General features: G+C 53.4%; 1 protein-coding gene across 1 annotated transcript in view; it reads right to left on the reverse strand.

The window, feature by feature from the left end:
• PTH1R (parathyroid hormone 1 receptor) overlaps positions 1-16,323 on the reverse strand; it is a 67,633-nt gene extending 51,310 nt beyond the window's left edge. Inside the window, exon 1 of the mRNA XM_077304677.1 lies at positions 15,870-16,323. Within this exon, the coding sequence (XP_077160792.1) occupies positions 15,870-15,944 (75 nt within the window). The 5' untranslated portion in view covers positions 15,945-16,323. The remainder of the gene's footprint in view (positions 1-15,869) is intronic.
• Between the last annotated feature and the right edge of the window lie 296 nt (positions 16,324-16,619).

Genomic DNA, 16,619 nt, shown 5'->3' on the forward strand with positions numbered 1-16,619 from the left:
CCCCGTACGTGGCAGCCATGCCTCGCCAGAGAGGGCCATTGGCGGAGGGGGGCAGGGAACTATTCAGGGCTGTCTGGGGGGGTGGGGCACCCAAACATAGCCACGGCTGCTGCCAAGTTAAGAGCCACTAGAGAGCAGCACGTCCAGCAATGAGCAAGCCGTGGGGGATGCACCCTGGGCGGGAAGCAAAGCTGGCATTTCTAGGGCACGCGCCCAACGGGTCAGAGGTCCCGAGGTTAGGAACGAGCCGCTGGAGCCCACATGGCAGACGTCCAGATTCTCAGACTTTTCCTGAGGCTGCCTCCTGGGTCCGTCAAGGTCGGTCTTGTCTACTCAGGCTGGCAGCAGCTCCAGAGGTCAGGCAGAGAAAGGTCTTTCCCATCCCCTCCTGCCTGGTCCTTTAACTGGAGAGCCTGGGGATTGAACCTGGGACCTTCCATATGCCAGGCAGATGTGAGACCTCTGAGCATCATGTAGAATCCTAGAGTTGGGCCAGAGAGGCCATCTATCCCAGCCCCTGCTGAGTGCAGGATCAGCCTAAATCAACCATGGGAAGGATCTGTCCAGCTGCTGCTTGAAGACGGCCAGTGAGGGGGAGATCCCCACCTCCTGAGGCAGCCCCTTCCACTGCTGAACAAGACTTCTAGAGCCCTAGAGTGGGAAGGGGTCACTGAGGCCATCTAGTCCCACCCCCTGCTCAAGGCAGGATCAGCCTCCAGCATCCAGGAGAAGGATCTGTCCAGCCGCTGCTTGAAGACGGCCAGTGAGGGGGAGCTCCCCAACTCCTTAGGCAGCTGGTTTCAATGCAGAACTACTATTACTGCAAAAATTAAAATGACAAGTATCCAGTTGGTATCTTTCCGCCTGTCACTTAAACCCATCCTCGCCCTCTGGTGCCCACAGGAACGGCTCCCAGATGGGACAGAGTAAGCTCCAAGAGAACTGTTCTGCGAGAACAGCTCAGAAAACTGTGACTGGCCCAAGGTCACCCAGTTGGCTGCATGGGGAAGGGCGGGGAATCATACTCAGTTTTCCAGATTAGCGGCTGCCGCTCTTAACCACAATGGCTCTCTGAACCAAGAGATTTCCCCTTGCACCATCCCAGCCTGCCTTCCAGCATCTCCTATCTGGATCCTGGTTTTATGGATCCGGGGCTGGCAGGCAACCAGGAAACTGCGCCTTGGCAAAGCAACCCACCGTCTTCTGCTGACTTGGCTGTTCTTGCCTCCTTATAATCTCACTGACCTCTGGAAAGTGCTGATTCCCTCCCGGGGCCAACCAGGGGAACTTGCCCTCTTTGACTCCCCCCCCCCCCCACACACACACACACCGGATTTTGGTTCTGTGCAAAGGGCCTGGAGATAAACCACGCTGAACAGACCCGAAAACAGCCCAGCGGTCCAAGAGTCGGCTGCTGGTTTATCAACAACATTGAGCGCTCCTCTGTGTCGTGCCAGGTTCAGCGAAATGGCACACCTCCTTGGCCCTCAGAAGACTCCCCCCTCTCACATCCAGCGCTCCAGCCTCTCCTGTTAAAATGATTCCAGCCGGCATCGATCAGGAGACCCCTGCAAGCCAGCTTCATCTGTTCTCCGTTAAAGTTGGCTAGTCCTCTTGTTTCTACGTCCGCCAGGGTGTCCAAACTGGGCTCTCCAGATGTCCATGGACTACAATTCCCATGAGCCCCTGCCGGGGCTCATGGGAATTGTAGTCCATGGACATCTGGAGAGCCACAGTTTGGACACCCCTGCCCTAGACAAAAGGCTCTGTCCACAATCCCACGGATTCATCTCATCTTTCCCCCATCCCTGCAATTCCCAGCCAACGGTACTTGGTCTGGGGACCCCTCCAGGGTAGGCACCAGGCTCAGCCTCCTGTTTTCTGCCACTCTGCCCGCAGCTGTGAGCCGGCCTGTGCCGCCTCCTTCCCTGTGCTCCCTCCAGTCCGTGCCAGCTCGGCCTCGCCCGTAAACACTGCCGGATCCAGCGTCTCTGCAGGGGACGTTCGGGAATTCTTTTGTCTGCGCCGCGGTTTCCGCAGGTCGGAGTCAGAATCTCACGAGTGGGAAATGATCCGAGGAATGGAAAACACACACACACACACAAACACAAACAGGCCTCATTGTGGCAGATGCAAAAGAGCAACAAGAGACCAAATAATGCTGGGAAATGAGGCAAAACGCGGCCCGAGGAGTCCTAGGATGCCTTAACGGGTGCTTATTCATCCACTGATCTCGTGGGATCTGGAGGAACGGGTGGGGGGGGGGGAACATGGATGTTTTAGGGTGATCCTGCCTTGACAGGGTGTCTTGGGCTAGAGAGCTGCCTGGCCCCCTTCCAAATCTACAGTCGTATGATTCTAGGCCTGAGTTTACGCAGGGAGTATCACGACACGGAATTTGCTGCCGGAGGATGAATCGACGGCCAAAGGCTTTTAAACAGATTCATGGCTGCTGACCGTGGGGACTCAAGGGAGCCTCCATGTTCAGAGGCAGTCCACCTCTGAATCCCAGTGCCAAGAGGCAAGATCAGGGGAAGGTTTTGGGCTGGCTGCTCTATGAGCTAGAAGTTGCTGGGCCACACATATTAAAAAGAAAGGAAAACCTATCCCAAGGTATATTTTCCTCAGTGGTTGTTCCTCTCACTTGTAAACGAATTGGTACTTCAATACCTCTACTAAAAGAAATTAAAGTATACCCCGGCCTTTGGCTCTGCAGTGTAGGGAGGCTAGTAATGCAACCACTGAGGAAAATTTACCTTGAAAACGGGAGAGATCTAGAAATCCACAGAAAGAAGAGACCTTTTATCTTATTTTTCTTGACTCTGTATAAAGTTTGCAGGCATTGCTAGTAGCCTTGGGATAGGTTTTTCTCTCTTGTTGCTTGTATACACTACAAACCGTCCCTTTTGTCTGTATTTGCTTGGGCCCTACACGTAGGCAGAGGGTGGGCAATAAATCAGCATACGGCACAAGGACGATTTTTAACAGATCCCAGGACCAAACAGGAATAACAAGCGTGGCCTGTAAAGGTTCCCGTTTGCTTGGGTTTAATTCTGAAGAGAGGGGGGGACATAGTGAAGGAAATAAACATGTCAAAATGGGAGACTAACGGGCAGACGCAATCCCTTAATCGTGGGATGCTGAGAGCCGCTCACAGAGATCCTGCCTTGTCTTCTCCCAAGAACAGAGGGAATCTGACCCAGGGATAGATAGTTTCGCCCCAGGGAACTCATCCTAAACAGCTGTAATGTTTTGTTGACCAGGTGAGCGCTCCCACTGCCCATCCCTTATCAGCTCCTCTCTTTCTGTCTCGGTGTCCCTATGGCGGCAGAGGGCTCCTGTCTGTGTGAAATAGATAATGGCTCTCTATTGATCCTGCCCTTCCAGGCCAGCTGGAGATAAGCAGATCTATTTATGGCTTGGCCTCCGTGAGGGAGAGCTGCTTCAGACCCACCAAAAGAAATCTGGAGCGTTCACACAGAGTTCTCCCAGAAATGGGGTGCTGAGGAGTCCCGTCAAGCCCCAGATGATTTATGGTGGCCATTGAGGGTTTTCAGAGGCGGTTTGCCAGGGCTTTCCTCCTCGTGGCCCATCCTGGATTTCCTCAGAGGTCTCCCATCCAAATAGTAAGCAGGGCTTCCCCTACTTAGGTTTAAAGATGGGAAGAGAATAGGCTAGCCTGTAGCATCTAGATGGGATTTCACAGGTTAGCCTGTCTGTAGCAGCAGAAAAGGGCAAAAATCATAGAGTCGTAGAAGAATCGAATCATCGAGATGGAAGGGGGCCTAGAGGCCATCTAGTCCACCCCCCTAAGAATCCAAGGGCACCTTAAAGACAAACAAAATTTGTGCTAGGAGATGAGCTTGCATGAGCCACTGGTCACCAAGTAAGCAATTCCTAGATAGGACTAAAGCCATGCCAGGGTTTTCCCCAGAAGTGTCATCAGTCCTCTCTAAGAATTTGGGCAATTGGCAGACAGGAGTGATGTCACTTCTGGGGAAAACTCAGAAATGATGCCACACCATCGGCTTAAGGGCTTTAAATTTTATTTTTCTCTTGTCGGAGCTCAGAAAAACGACCACATTTTTTTAGCTGGGAGCAGAGCATCCTTTCCCCCCACTGGGGAGCTGGCAACCCTAAAATGGAGCATCGTCCTGACTGTATTTCCTCCTTGGGAAGACCTGAAATATCTCCTGAAACAGAAAACTTAGGTGGCTCTAATGGGCAGAATGGTGAAGGACAGCCAGCGGCAGCCTCCAATCTGGAGAACTGGGTTTGAGGCCCCACTTCTCCTCCACACGTGGCCAGTTGGGTGATCTTGGGCCAGTCCCAGTTCTCTCAGAGCTCTCTCAGCCGCACCTACCTCATAGGGTGTTTATTGTGGGGAAGGGGAAGGGAAAGGGGCTCGTAAGCTGCATTGGACCCCTTTTGGGAGCCAAAAATTGGATATGAAAACCTAGTCTTTGTCCTCCTTCTTCCAAGGTTGTATCTCATAACAGTTAATTTAAATTGTTACCGTCACTCTGTCAAACAATGCGGTTAACAAGATGAGAATATCATCTCCGGCCTCCCTGCGTTTCGGCTAAAAGAATCCCCGTTTCCCACCCAGAAGAGGAGATAATTCATTCTTGTCACACACAAGCCACCCCCTAATCAGTCCTGGCCCTCTGAATTGTTCTTATTTCTTATTCAATATTCAAAACCGATGGAAGGAATTTATCTAAGCCGTGAGGAGGGAGATAAGTGCTGCTGCTCATTCAAACAATTCCCTGGTCGTTGATATTCTGCAGAGATCTGAAGGCAGATTGTCTCAAGGCACAATTTAGAGACGGATTTTCTATTACCAGGATTGCTGCAAGAAGCCTTCGGACTTCGGGCAGCTGTTTTCCCATCTCCTACCCCCATTTAACATTGTTCCGTCGGCCGCATTACGTGTATTCAAAAAACGTCCGCTCTGGAAGATGAAGAAGGAAAACACTTGGTCCTTATACCCCGCTTTTAATTGCCCAAAGGAGTCTCAAAGCAGCTTACGATCGCCTTTCCCTTCCGCTCCCCACAGCAGACACCCTGCGAGACAAGTGGGTGCGAGAGAGCTCTGAGAGAACTTCTCTGAGAGAACAGCTCCAAGAGAACTGGGACTGGCCCAAGGTCACCCAGCTGGCTGCATGTGGAGCGGGGAATCGAAGCCAGCTTGTCAGATTAGAAGCCGCCGCTCTTAACCACGACGCCAAACAGTCATACCAGTTTGAAAACTGCTTGACCGTTTAGGGCAGGGGTAGTCAAACTGCAGCCCTCCAGATGTCCATGGACTACAATTCCCATGAGCCCCTGCCAGCAGGCCGGGGCTCATAGGAATTGTAGTCCATGGACATCTGGAGGGCCGCAGTTTGACTACCCCTGGTTTATCTAGGGAGATAGACGGCGATCAGGGGTGTCAAATATTAGGCTGGGAACCATTCGGGTTGCCAGCTCCAGGCTGGGAACTACCTGGAGAATCTGTGGGTGGAGCTACAGGAGGGCGGGGTTTGGCACCCAATGCCTTAGAGCAGGGGTAGTCAAACTGCGGCCCTCCAGATGTCCATGGACTACAATTCCCAGAAGCCCCTGCCAGCGTTAGCTCATGGGAATTGTAGTCCATGGACATCTGGAGGGCCACAGTTTGACTACCCCTGCCTTAGAGCTTCCATACCAATTAGCTACTTTGGATTTATTTGGCATAATCTATCGATTATGTCATCGTCCTTGCCAGCAAATAGGGTAGATTTTCAGTGCCCCACCCCATGCCCAGCCTCAGCAGTCGCACATGGCTAGAACACTGGATTCCTCTCTCCACCACCGCCAACAACAACCCTGCGAGGTGGGCCAGGTGGAACAACCAGCCTCGGATACAGCAAGCTGCTTTGGGTCCACCTTGAGGACAAAGGTGGGTTTAAAAATGAAAGAAGTAACATTTTAGCTTTCAATCCCCACTTGGTTTTACAAATCCAAAGTGAGCTCCTCTCGTTTTCATTCTTCAAATTCAAGACGCCTTTTTAAAAAAACTCATGTCTTTTATCCCTCCAAAGTCCCAGGAACCGTCTAGGGAACCCAGTTCCGAAAAGCAAAATCGAGCAAGCCTTGAAGGGTTAACACTCCCCCCCCCCTCCCTGCTTTCCCATTGTGGCTCAAGACGGATCGTGTCTTCTGCATTTTTACAGACAGAGGAAGACCCATGAAGTCCATGAGAGCCGGGGGCTTGGGCCATCAGAGCTCCAAATGATGCAAACTCCCATTAGAGACGCAGAGACAAAACTGGATGTTGTACGTGGAAGTTACGCAAGGGGACGGAAGTGCCGTGGCCCGCAATTGCGATACTTCCTGGCTTCATGCGCAACAGAAGTTCCTTCGCTCTTGGCTTCCCAACTGTGAGAGGCACAAGGCAACCGTTAGCATTGTGGTGAGATGCACACTTGAGCAGAAGTGAGAACAACGCTCCAGTCCGGGGGGAAACTTACTTCAAGACCAACAAAGTTCAATTCCAGGTTTAAGCCCACATATACATGCGCAGTTCTTCAGGTACCCGGAGTTAAACTTTGTGCATGCTCTTAGAGCCTAGAAGATGGGGAAGGACATGGAAGTCCAAGAAGCTCTTCTGGGAGCACCAGGAGAAAGCCTGAAGGGATGAAACGCAGCACAGAAACGACATCTTCTCATTTGGTGGGTGTGGAAGCAAAGAGGCCTCAAGTCACAGCTCGCTTCAGGCAGCTCAACATCAGAAGAGCCCTGCTGGATCAGACCAGTGAGCGTGTGGCAGGCCCAGGCTCACCAGGCAGCTTCCATGGCACGAGGAGGGTGCTCCTGTCCGCTGCACCGCCCTGGCCCTATGCTACAAGGAGCCCCTGGAAGCATCGGAGTTGCGGGCCAACGTGAGCTTAACCGTGAACTCTTCAGGCGCAGTTAAAGGGACTTCCGCTCGCTCTATAATTAGAAACCCGGAACAGGGAATGTGGTGCCAGCGTGGAATAATTGCAGGAGAACGCGGCTTCAAGAGATGCCAAACAGCCTCTCCGAGAGCAGAACCACATGCAATTAATTCCAGGAAAATAAAGCATAAACAATTTTAAGAACACAGACACAACATGACAAACACCGCAGGCCTGAGCCCCTCCGTGCACCAAGCGAGGCCCTTGCACCCCGGGGAGCGGGCAGGGGGTGGGGGTCAGGGAGGGAATCGCTATTATGGTTTGGTCAAAAAAGAGAAAGAAGCAGCAGCAAGATACAACCGGGGAGGATCTCGCTTGCCGATCAGAGACCGCGCCACGCGGCTAAATGCACGGAACCCGCCGAGATTCTGCAAGGGAGATAAAGGCTTCTAAGAAGAATAAAGGAGAGGCGTTTTATGACAAACGGACCCGCAGGGACCGGAGACGCTACATTCTCCGGAGAAGTATCTGTTGTGGAGGACCACCTTGGAACTGCCGCTGCCTGCGAGCGATTTGGGCCCAGGCCGAGTATTTCTTGTCGATGTCAAAACTTCGCATTTTGGGCGCAGATGTTCTTGACGCCGTTGCTGTCCTGCTCCCTTGTTATTGCACTTCGCTTTTTTTACTTTCCTTTCAGCGATGCCCCCAAATGAGAACAGTCTCAGGAGAGCCACCGTATTGATGGGCAGGAGAAGAGCCGATTTGTATTCCAACCAATCAGATTTAGAATCAGAGAATCCTAGAGTTGGAAGGGACCTCCTGGGTCACCTAGTCCAACCCCCTGCACCATGCAGGGCACTCACAACCCTATCGCTCATCCACCGTAACCTGCCACCCCCTTGAATTTCCGGGGGAGAATCTTGCAATGGGCAAAATTCCCTTCTTCTGAGACCAGTAAGAGTACAGATCTCTCATAGAAGAAGAAGAATCGGTGGAGGGCGAGGGGCAGTCTTTGTGCCCTTCTCTTCACTACCCAAAGGAGTCTCAAAGTGGCTTACAAACACCTCTCCTTTCCTCTCCCCACAACAGACACCCTGTGAGGCAGGTGGAGTAGAGAGAGCTCTGAAAGAACTGTGTGTGGGGGGGGATGTCTTGGTTTGGGATCTGGGGATTATAATATTATTATTAATATATTATCAGATTTATTGGCTATTCCTTCCTGACAAAAGACTCGGAGCGGTTGTAGTGCTTATTTGCATGGGGTCTAGAAGTTCTAGAACAGGGATGGCCAAACTGTGGCTCTCCAGATGCCAGGGGCTCATGGGAATTGTAGTCCATGGACATCTGGAGAGCCACGGTTTGGTCACCCCTGTTAGGGCATATAAAACTCAGCCCATTATAGGATGCACCAAATGCAGGTGCCTTTTGGGCAATGCTGCACTCAACTGGGAGTGTGAGAAACCCGGGGGAGGGACGGGGGGGGGGGGGGTAGAAGGTAGAGGCTGCACCACCTCCCTCTCCAGTGGGATTTCTTCACACTTGCTGCAGGAAGCTTGAAAGGATGACCACACTGCTGGCCACAGTCACTCTTTCGATGCAGCAAACGAAAATGTGGAAGTCACTGCCGGAAGACGTTGCGATGGACACAGGCTTTTCAAGGGTGGATCGCAGAGATTCACGGAGAGAAGGCCTATCGGTGGCTACGAGCCATGGTGGCCGAGGGGAACCCCCATGTTCAGGGGCAGTCAACCTCTGAATCCCAGTGCCAGGGCTCCACCGCAGAGGAAAGCTCTGGCCTCTCTGCCCTGTTGCTGGCCATCCAGAGGAACTGGAAGGGAAAGGAACTGGATATCAGGAGGCATTTTCTGACAGGGAGGGCTGTTCCTAGATGGAGCCTCCTTCGCTGGACGTTCCTGGGAGGAGACTGGATGATCCCCGGCCCGGGAGATGTGGGTTCAAAGGCCCCGAGACCCTGTTTAGCTTCTGAGATGGGATCAGGCTAGCTCTGACAAAAAACCATGCAAGATTTTTTAAGGAGAGGCGGAATGAATTTCAAGCAGCTTACTGAAGTATCTGGTGGCTGAAAGGCCAGCAGCACCTTTGACACCAGCGCCCCGTGGGGAGAACGCCCTCTCTGAAGGAGCTCCGGCTCTTGAAACGTCAGGCCCCGAAATGCTTGTCGATCTCCAAGGGTCTCCGGGTTCAAACTGAGCTGCTGCCCTCTGAAATATCTGGGAGAGTCTTGAACATTTCTGTAGCCAACCATGTTCCTGTTTGTAAATGCATGGTTGATCTCTCTTTCTCTCTCTCTCTCCCTAGATGAGTGCTAATTAGATTTTAATTCTCCCCAACTCCAAATGCTGAGCTCTCTTTCACAAATGGAGATTGGTACGGCTAAAATCCTGGAAGGATGGGACTTAAGTTAGTTTAAAGGCGGAGCGTCCTAAATTGTAACGGATTTTGACAAGCGCACATTCATGTCGGAAATCCCGGACGTGTTTTGTCAGCGCTTGGAAATCTGTGTTTCCTCACTTGTCACAACTTCCTCCACAAAGGCCGAAAACCACATTTGGAGGAGAGGTCGCCTGGAGTCACAGAGGTTCAAAGGAAATGGCAAGCCAAACGCAGATCCCCTTTTATGCGGCACCAACCAAAACAATGCGGCTTTGAGTCCTTCCAGAACTCTTCCAGCAGACCAGACGTTCACACACACACACACACACACACACACACACACACACACGAGGGAGACCTCCACATTGGAAAAAATGCTTTGCATGGGTTGCAAAATAATAGAAATAATTCTTATTATTTTCAAAGCTCTTCCAATTGGAATGCAAAGGGCCTTTCATTCCTCTCCCCTGAACTCCCAGCTGGAAGAAGAGTTATGGAGAAAGGATGAGAGAGGAGAGGCTGAGAGATTTGGGGATGGGTAGCTTTGCCTGGAGGGATGTGACAGGTGTGTCATGTCCAAGAGGGGGCCCATTTGTTCACTGCAGCCTTAGAGACAAGGACAAGGGGCCTTGGGTTCAAATGACGGGAAAGAAGGTTCCATTTAAACGTTAGGAATCATTTTCTGACGGTGGGGGCTGTTCATAGATGGAAATTGCTCCCTCGGGGCGGGGGGGTGGAGTCTCCGCTGGAAGTTCTTGGGATGAGCCGATCCAGGAGGGCTGTGAAGGCTGAGCCAGATGGCCTTTAGGGGTATCTTCCAGCTCTGTGTGATTCTGAGAAGCCAAAAACTCACACACTGTTTTGTGTTGTTTGGGCAGGTCTCCTTTTAAACAGGTAGCCCAGGCTAGCCTGATCCTGTCTGATCTCAGAAGCTAAGCAGGGTTGGCCTGACTTGCATTTGGATGGGAGGCCTCCGAAGAGTACACAGTGCCTGACATGGAGGGGAACCTCCTCAGCATAGACCTTTGTGGTCCCCCCCCCCCCCCCGCCTAAGTCAACTGCGGCTTGATTGCTGCTTCCTCACCAATGAAAAGGTATCTCCTTGTGCTGGCTTGGGGCTTAGATGGTTGGAATATGCAGTGTGATTGTTCTTCCTTCCTGTCTCATCCTGCAGTGTTCCTGATTTAACAGCATAAGAAGAACATCCTGCAGGGGGCACTGGGCGAAATGTGGATTTAGCATAGTTAGATCAGGAACTTCCTGATGTTTTTAAAATAATATCATCCTTTGTCCTGATTGGCTCAATTGCAGACTTCCTGCTCCTCTGAGCCCACTTCCTTCCTGATTGCCTCCAGAACAACAATTATTCAGTTAGACAGTTAGGTCTACCTCTCTCCTCTCTTACTAGCAAAGTTGTTTCTCTTCTCAATAAAACCATTTTATCCTTTTAAGCACCTTGTTCTCTGCTCCTTTGCACCTTTAAACTCTGCCAACGTAGAATCCTGTGGAACCCTGAACAGCATTTTACAAAATGTTTACATTGACATTTTGCTATTTTTGTCTTGTAATCAATGTCAGATCCTGTTGTACACCGCATTGAGGCAGCTGGCCTGAGAGGGGCGGTATAAAAATCCAAATATAAATAAATCAATATCCTGGACTTCAGCCTATGCTACTTCCTCTGCAATGCCTCCTGGCCATCGCTGGGACGACTGCGGGGCTCGCTTACACAAAGAACCTCTGCGCAAAAGGCGGCCAAATGCCCACGGACAACACCTCTAGTCTCTGGGACGTGTCCTGCGGAGACAGAGGCTGACCACCAAGAGTATTGGAAGTGGCCCTCCATTTGCACGGGGAATAGCTAACCCAACAGCAATACCATTTGCACCAGGAATAGCTAACCCAACAACAGTACTTTTTCACGAAAAAGAAGAACAAGGAGAACCACAAGAACCAGCAGAACAACAATCACGGCAAGAAGAAAAACAATTAGACCCAGGGTTTTGTATCCCGCTTTTACTACCATTCCTCTCCCCACAACAGAGACCCTGTGAGGTGGGTGAGGCTGAGAGCTCTGAGAGAGCTGTGGCCGGCCCAGGGTAATCTAGCTAGAAGGATGCAAGGATCTCCGTTCCTGCTTGTATCTGACAAAGGGAGCTTCGACTCTCGAAAGCTTCTATCTCCCCCAATCTTGTTGGTCCCTGAGGCGCTGCTGGACTCGAATTCGTCTCCTCCAGGGCAGACCAGCCTGGCTCCCCTCTGAAACGAAGCTGCAACAGAAAGGCTTGCCTGCTCTGATTGACTCTTCAGAAGCTGGAGGGGGGGGGGGAATCCTGCGGCATTCTAATCTCTTTTTTCATAGCGAAATAACACTTTCATAACACGCACCCCCCCCACCCCCCCGGATTTCCGAGCAGCCACTTAACCAGTACACCCTACGGGGCAACTTTCTAATCCAAAGCTGGAAAAAGCGCAGAGACTGGTCGGTGTCTCAGGCCAGCCCGAGCCCCATCGCTGGGCTGTTTCCTGCCGGGAGACAGAGGCTGACCCCTGAGCACGTCGGAAGAACCCCTCCATTTGCGCAGGTTATCGATACCTGCTCCGTTTCCTGGCAATGCCCTCCTCGGCGCTTCCAAAGTGGACTGCAAAACCGAGATGCACGGATTGCCTCCCTGACCCCTGATGGTGCCTTTTCTGTGCATTGCCTGCCTTTGTGGGTTATCGCAGTTCCCTGCAGCAGGCCGAGAGATAAAAAGGCCTCCAGGGGAAAGTTTATCCGTTTCCTGAAAGAAGCAGAACAAAACATCGGTCCCCAGGCAGCTGGGACTGAGGGTCTTTGGGGCACCCTGTAGCTCCAGTTTTATTTTGCCGGAACATTCCACAGCAGTTCCCCCTTTGCAACCCCAGCGAGGCACCCGGGATGGCTGCAGAAATCATGTCAAATTGATCTAAAGAGCACTTTTAAAAACATTTTTCCAAAGGGCTCAAAAGCAGTGGGCACAGTTCTCCCCTTCCTCGTGCTGCTCTCACGACATTCCTGCAAGGCGGGCGAAGCTGAAAGTGCACCCAGCAGCCTGAATGTCTGAACCTGGGTCTTCCAGACACAATTCTTAGCAGCAAGAGGGAGCTGGCCCCAGAGGGTCGCCCCCTAGGAAAGCCAAATCCAAGCCCAGTTAGCTCTTTCGAGGCCGACAAGGGACAAAGGGAGCTTGGACTTTCAAAAGCACAAACCTTCAGAACCTTTGCTTGAGTCCAGCGGCATCTTTAAGACCAGCAAAGTATTAATTCAAGGTAGACCCTTCCATGCAAACACGGATACTGCTTCTTCACATACATTAAGTTGCCGGTTTGCACAAGTAGGTGGAGGGGGGGGGGGCAGCAGATTATTAGCAGACAGCATCACTGAGGTGTTCAACAGACGCCAGGACAGAATCTGAATAGCAAGCTTTGGCTAAATTCGGGGGGGGGGGGATTCACCTTGTTGGCTACAAGCAGGGATCAAACAACGACTATCTACGCTCAGATTGTTATTCCTCGAATCTGCCCCACACCTTCGTCACATCATCTGCAACTTTGCTACTCCCCCTCTGCCCTGCCGGTACGGGCAGACCTGCAATGTCCCTGTGGACATACCTGAAGAGGTGGGCGCTCACCCAGCAGCCCATACCTCAAATAACACATTATGGATCTTAAAGGTGTCGTTGGACTCAGATTTCGTCCTGCTGCTTCAGACCAACCGGGCCTCTCTCCAACACCTTGTGGGTCCCGAAGGTGCCACTGGACGCGAATGCAGCGCCCACACCAGGATGGCATGCCGCCGACACCGAATGAGCAGAAATGATCTCCTGCCCTGTCAGTTTACAGGCTGGTGTGACTGCAAAGCAACCCCCCCCCCCATGTACAGCTAGCATTTAGCACTGGGCCCCGCCAATCCCCCCCCCCAAAAAATAACAGTGTAATGTCAGCCAATTCAGAATAGTCCTGAAGGGCAGGCTGGGGCGGGGGGGGGGGGGGTTGATCCTTGCTGGCGGAAACTGTAATGGAGCCCCAACGGCGACTCCTGGTGACCCTGCAGGGTTTTCAAGGGAAGAGGGGTTGGGGGGTGGTTTGCCCTGGGCTGCCTCTCTGCCTCTGCGGAGAAGCCCTGGGCTTTCCAAATCCTAACCAGGGCTGACCCTGCTTAGCTTCCGAGACTCCGCAGGCCAAGTCGATCTCTCCTGAAGGTGCCAGGCAACCTCTGTCGGCAGAGCAGCCGGGTGATACAGGGGAGAATTCGAAAGCCCTGGGCCTAAGACGCCCCTTGTCGTGGGGAGTATTTGCTGTAGGGGCAGCCCCTATGCTGAGGGGCAGCATATCGCCAAGCAGCGGCAGGGAGCAAGTGGGGTGCTCATTTCCCCCTCTCCTGCTTCCTTAGAATTCGGACCCAGTGCAAAGACCCGTGACTTTTTGGTCCGCTGGCAGTTACACCTAGAGCAGGGGTAGTCAACCTGTGGTCCTCCAGATGTCCATGGACTACAATTCCCATGAGTCCCTGCCAGCGTTAGCTGGCAGGGGCTCATGGGAATTGTAGTCCATGGACATCTGGAGGACCACAGGTTGACTACCCCTGCTGTAGAGGACTGGGACAGCACGCTCGCTTGGTGGCCTTATACAGAGAAGGCTGTGGGCCCCCTGCTTAATTCTGGGTAGACGTTTTTGTGGGCATGCCTGCTTAATTGTGCCTGTGCGTGAAGGCTATACCCAGAACTGCTGGCCTTCAAGGGGCCCCTGGACTCAGACTTTGGCCTATTGCTTCAGAGCGACACGGCGACCCACGGGAATGAACGGGTCTGAAGGAGTGGGCACGCACACGCAAGCCGATGATGCCCAGACCTGAATTTAGTTGGTCTTAAAGGTGCTCCTGGGTTGAGACCGACACAGCTGCCCATCGGAATCTATGCCTCTGCAGAGTTCTGTGTGCACACGGAAGCTTATAAACTTTTCTGGTCTTCAAGATGCCCTGGACTCAGACTTTGCTCTATTGCTCCACACCAGTTACTCACCCAAATCTGGCCTGATCCTGCTCAAGTGTCCCTGACTGCAAGGAGATAAAATCGGAGATGGCCGCAGCCCACCCAGAGCCGCCCTTAAACAGGTTTACTCAGCAAGGCCTAGTCCCTTCAAAGCATTCTTAGGATTGCACCGTTAAATGTCTGCAATCTACAACGTGACCCGCCTCATAAGGCTGTTGTGGGGAGGAATGAGAGAATCAGTTTCAAGCTATGTGGGTTTTTTTTCATGTTCGAACGCTGAAATGAAAGAAAGACATCTCCGTTTATTGCAGCTGATCCTTCAAGGGCACCAAGCCCTGAAATGTACGCTTGGAAATCCTGGCGCATACAATCCCCGTAGCTGGGTACCGGACAAACATTTTAAACCTGAGGTATGTTGGACGCGCACAGATTTGGGAGGCCGTTCACTCAGACGGTCGCCCGAAGTCGGAAGCAACACGGCGGCACATAACACACACAAAGGAGCGCATCAGACCAAATGCCACCCTGACCCCAGAATTTGCTGGTTTGTTGAATGGGGCGGGGGGGGGGGATCAAAATCTGTCAAGATGAAGCAGACGTGCAGCGCTTGAGATTCCGGTTCTGTCCCCCCTGCCCATTCGGCCGTCTCCACCATGGCAGAATTCGGACCGTCACACCATGTCCTCTCCTGTCGCTGCAACAGGAAGCGCAAACTCTTGACGGAGGAATCTCTCCCAGGGGTGTCCTTTGGGGCTGACAGAGGCAGGAAAGACCTTCCAAGTAGCACCAAAGACCTTCCAAGTAGCACTATCAGCCGGAGAGGAAAACCAGACGCATCGTGCCGGTCACAATAAACTCAACCCACAGGGGCTGGGGGAGAAGGGCAGATGTCCCTTGGGTTAGTCCTTGATGCACGGAGGCTGGGGATTTTTCTGGGTTTTTTTAAAAAATGCAAATGAAACTGTTTTTTTTTGGGGGGGGGGAGAACAGTTAGAATAGTGCACACTGGAAAGCGCTGAAGTCAGAGACCTCGGGAGCATTTGCACCCAAGCCACAAAAGCTGGGTCCCATCATCCAAAATCTGCCATCGCCCCCACCCATCCTGAGATTCTGAGGAAGAGTCCAGTTGTACTGGAAAGCTCACGCCTTGAATAAATCTTTGTTGGTCTTGGACTCCGGTTTTACTGACCACTGCGAGTTTGGGACCCTCTCCTCCGGCCACAGGGCTCCAGCAACTGTTCCCCAGGGGGTCCTGCAACAGGAAGGCCCCAAGGCTGGAGGAGGCACCCAGCACCTTCCAGGTGACACCAAACTGCACCAGCAGGAATTCCGCCCTCACAATGCACCGAATGCACGGCGGGGGGGAGGGGGTGTCCCTCTCCCTAGTCCCTGACTCGCAAAGGCTGAGGATTTTAATTTCCCCCAAATCGCGAGGGCTGCCGCCGGCTGGGAGAACTGGGGGGGGGGGGGGACGGGACGCTGGGGTCCCCGGGCAAAGCCCCCCCCCCTCCCCGGGCCCATCGGAAAGTTCGCTTCGTGGGCGCCGCCGCGAGAGACTCACCCGCAGGTAGGCAGAGCTGAGCACGGAGCAGCAGAAGGCCAGTCCCAGGCTCTGGTAGAGCAGCGCGGATCCCATCGCCGGCGCCGCCTCGCCTCGGCTGCCACATCCACGAGGGTCGCTCCGGCCGGCCGGGCGGAGGAGGCAGGCAGGCAGGCAGGCAGGGCAGGCTGTGCGGCCGCGCTTAGCCCGAGCGGCGGGAGGCGGCGGCGGCGGCGCCCGTGCCTTTGGCCCGCTTCCTCATGGCCGAGGCGGCGAAGGGGCGCCGGAGCGCGGCCCGGGCGGCACAAGCAGGAGGCGGGCGGGGCGCGAGGTCCATGCGGGGCGCTGCCTCCCCTCGCCTTGCCTAGCGGCGGCCGCCTGCCTGCGCCTCGCGCATCTGTCCCCGAGCCGGGAAATCACATCCATATGGCCGGGCGGCCGCTCCGCTCCCCGCTCCCCCCGCGCAACTAGGCGGAGGGCGCAGGGGGGGGGGGAGAGAGAGGCGGAGGCAAAGGGGGAGGGAGGGAGGGAGGGAGGGAGGGAGGGAGGAGGGGGGGCGGGAGCGCTCGAAACCACCCGCGTTATTTTTAGCTCCCTAATGTTATGGTTGAAGTTGCAGCGAAGTCGCGGTGGGTGAGGCGGGGCTGGGGGGGGAGGAAGGGGGGGGCTTTTAAAAAGGCTTTTCTTTCCCCGTCTTTGCAACGGGGTTTGGCAGCCCCAAATCCTCCCCCGCCCTTTCCCGCTGCCAGTTTTTTTTAATGCCCCCCCCCT

This window comes from Paroedura picta, chromosome 11 (assembly GCF_049243985.1).
Source record: "Paroedura picta isolate Pp20150507F chromosome 11, Ppicta_v3.0, whole genome shotgun sequence".
NCBI lineage: Eukaryota > Metazoa > Chordata > Lepidosauria > Squamata > Gekkonidae > Paroedura > Paroedura picta.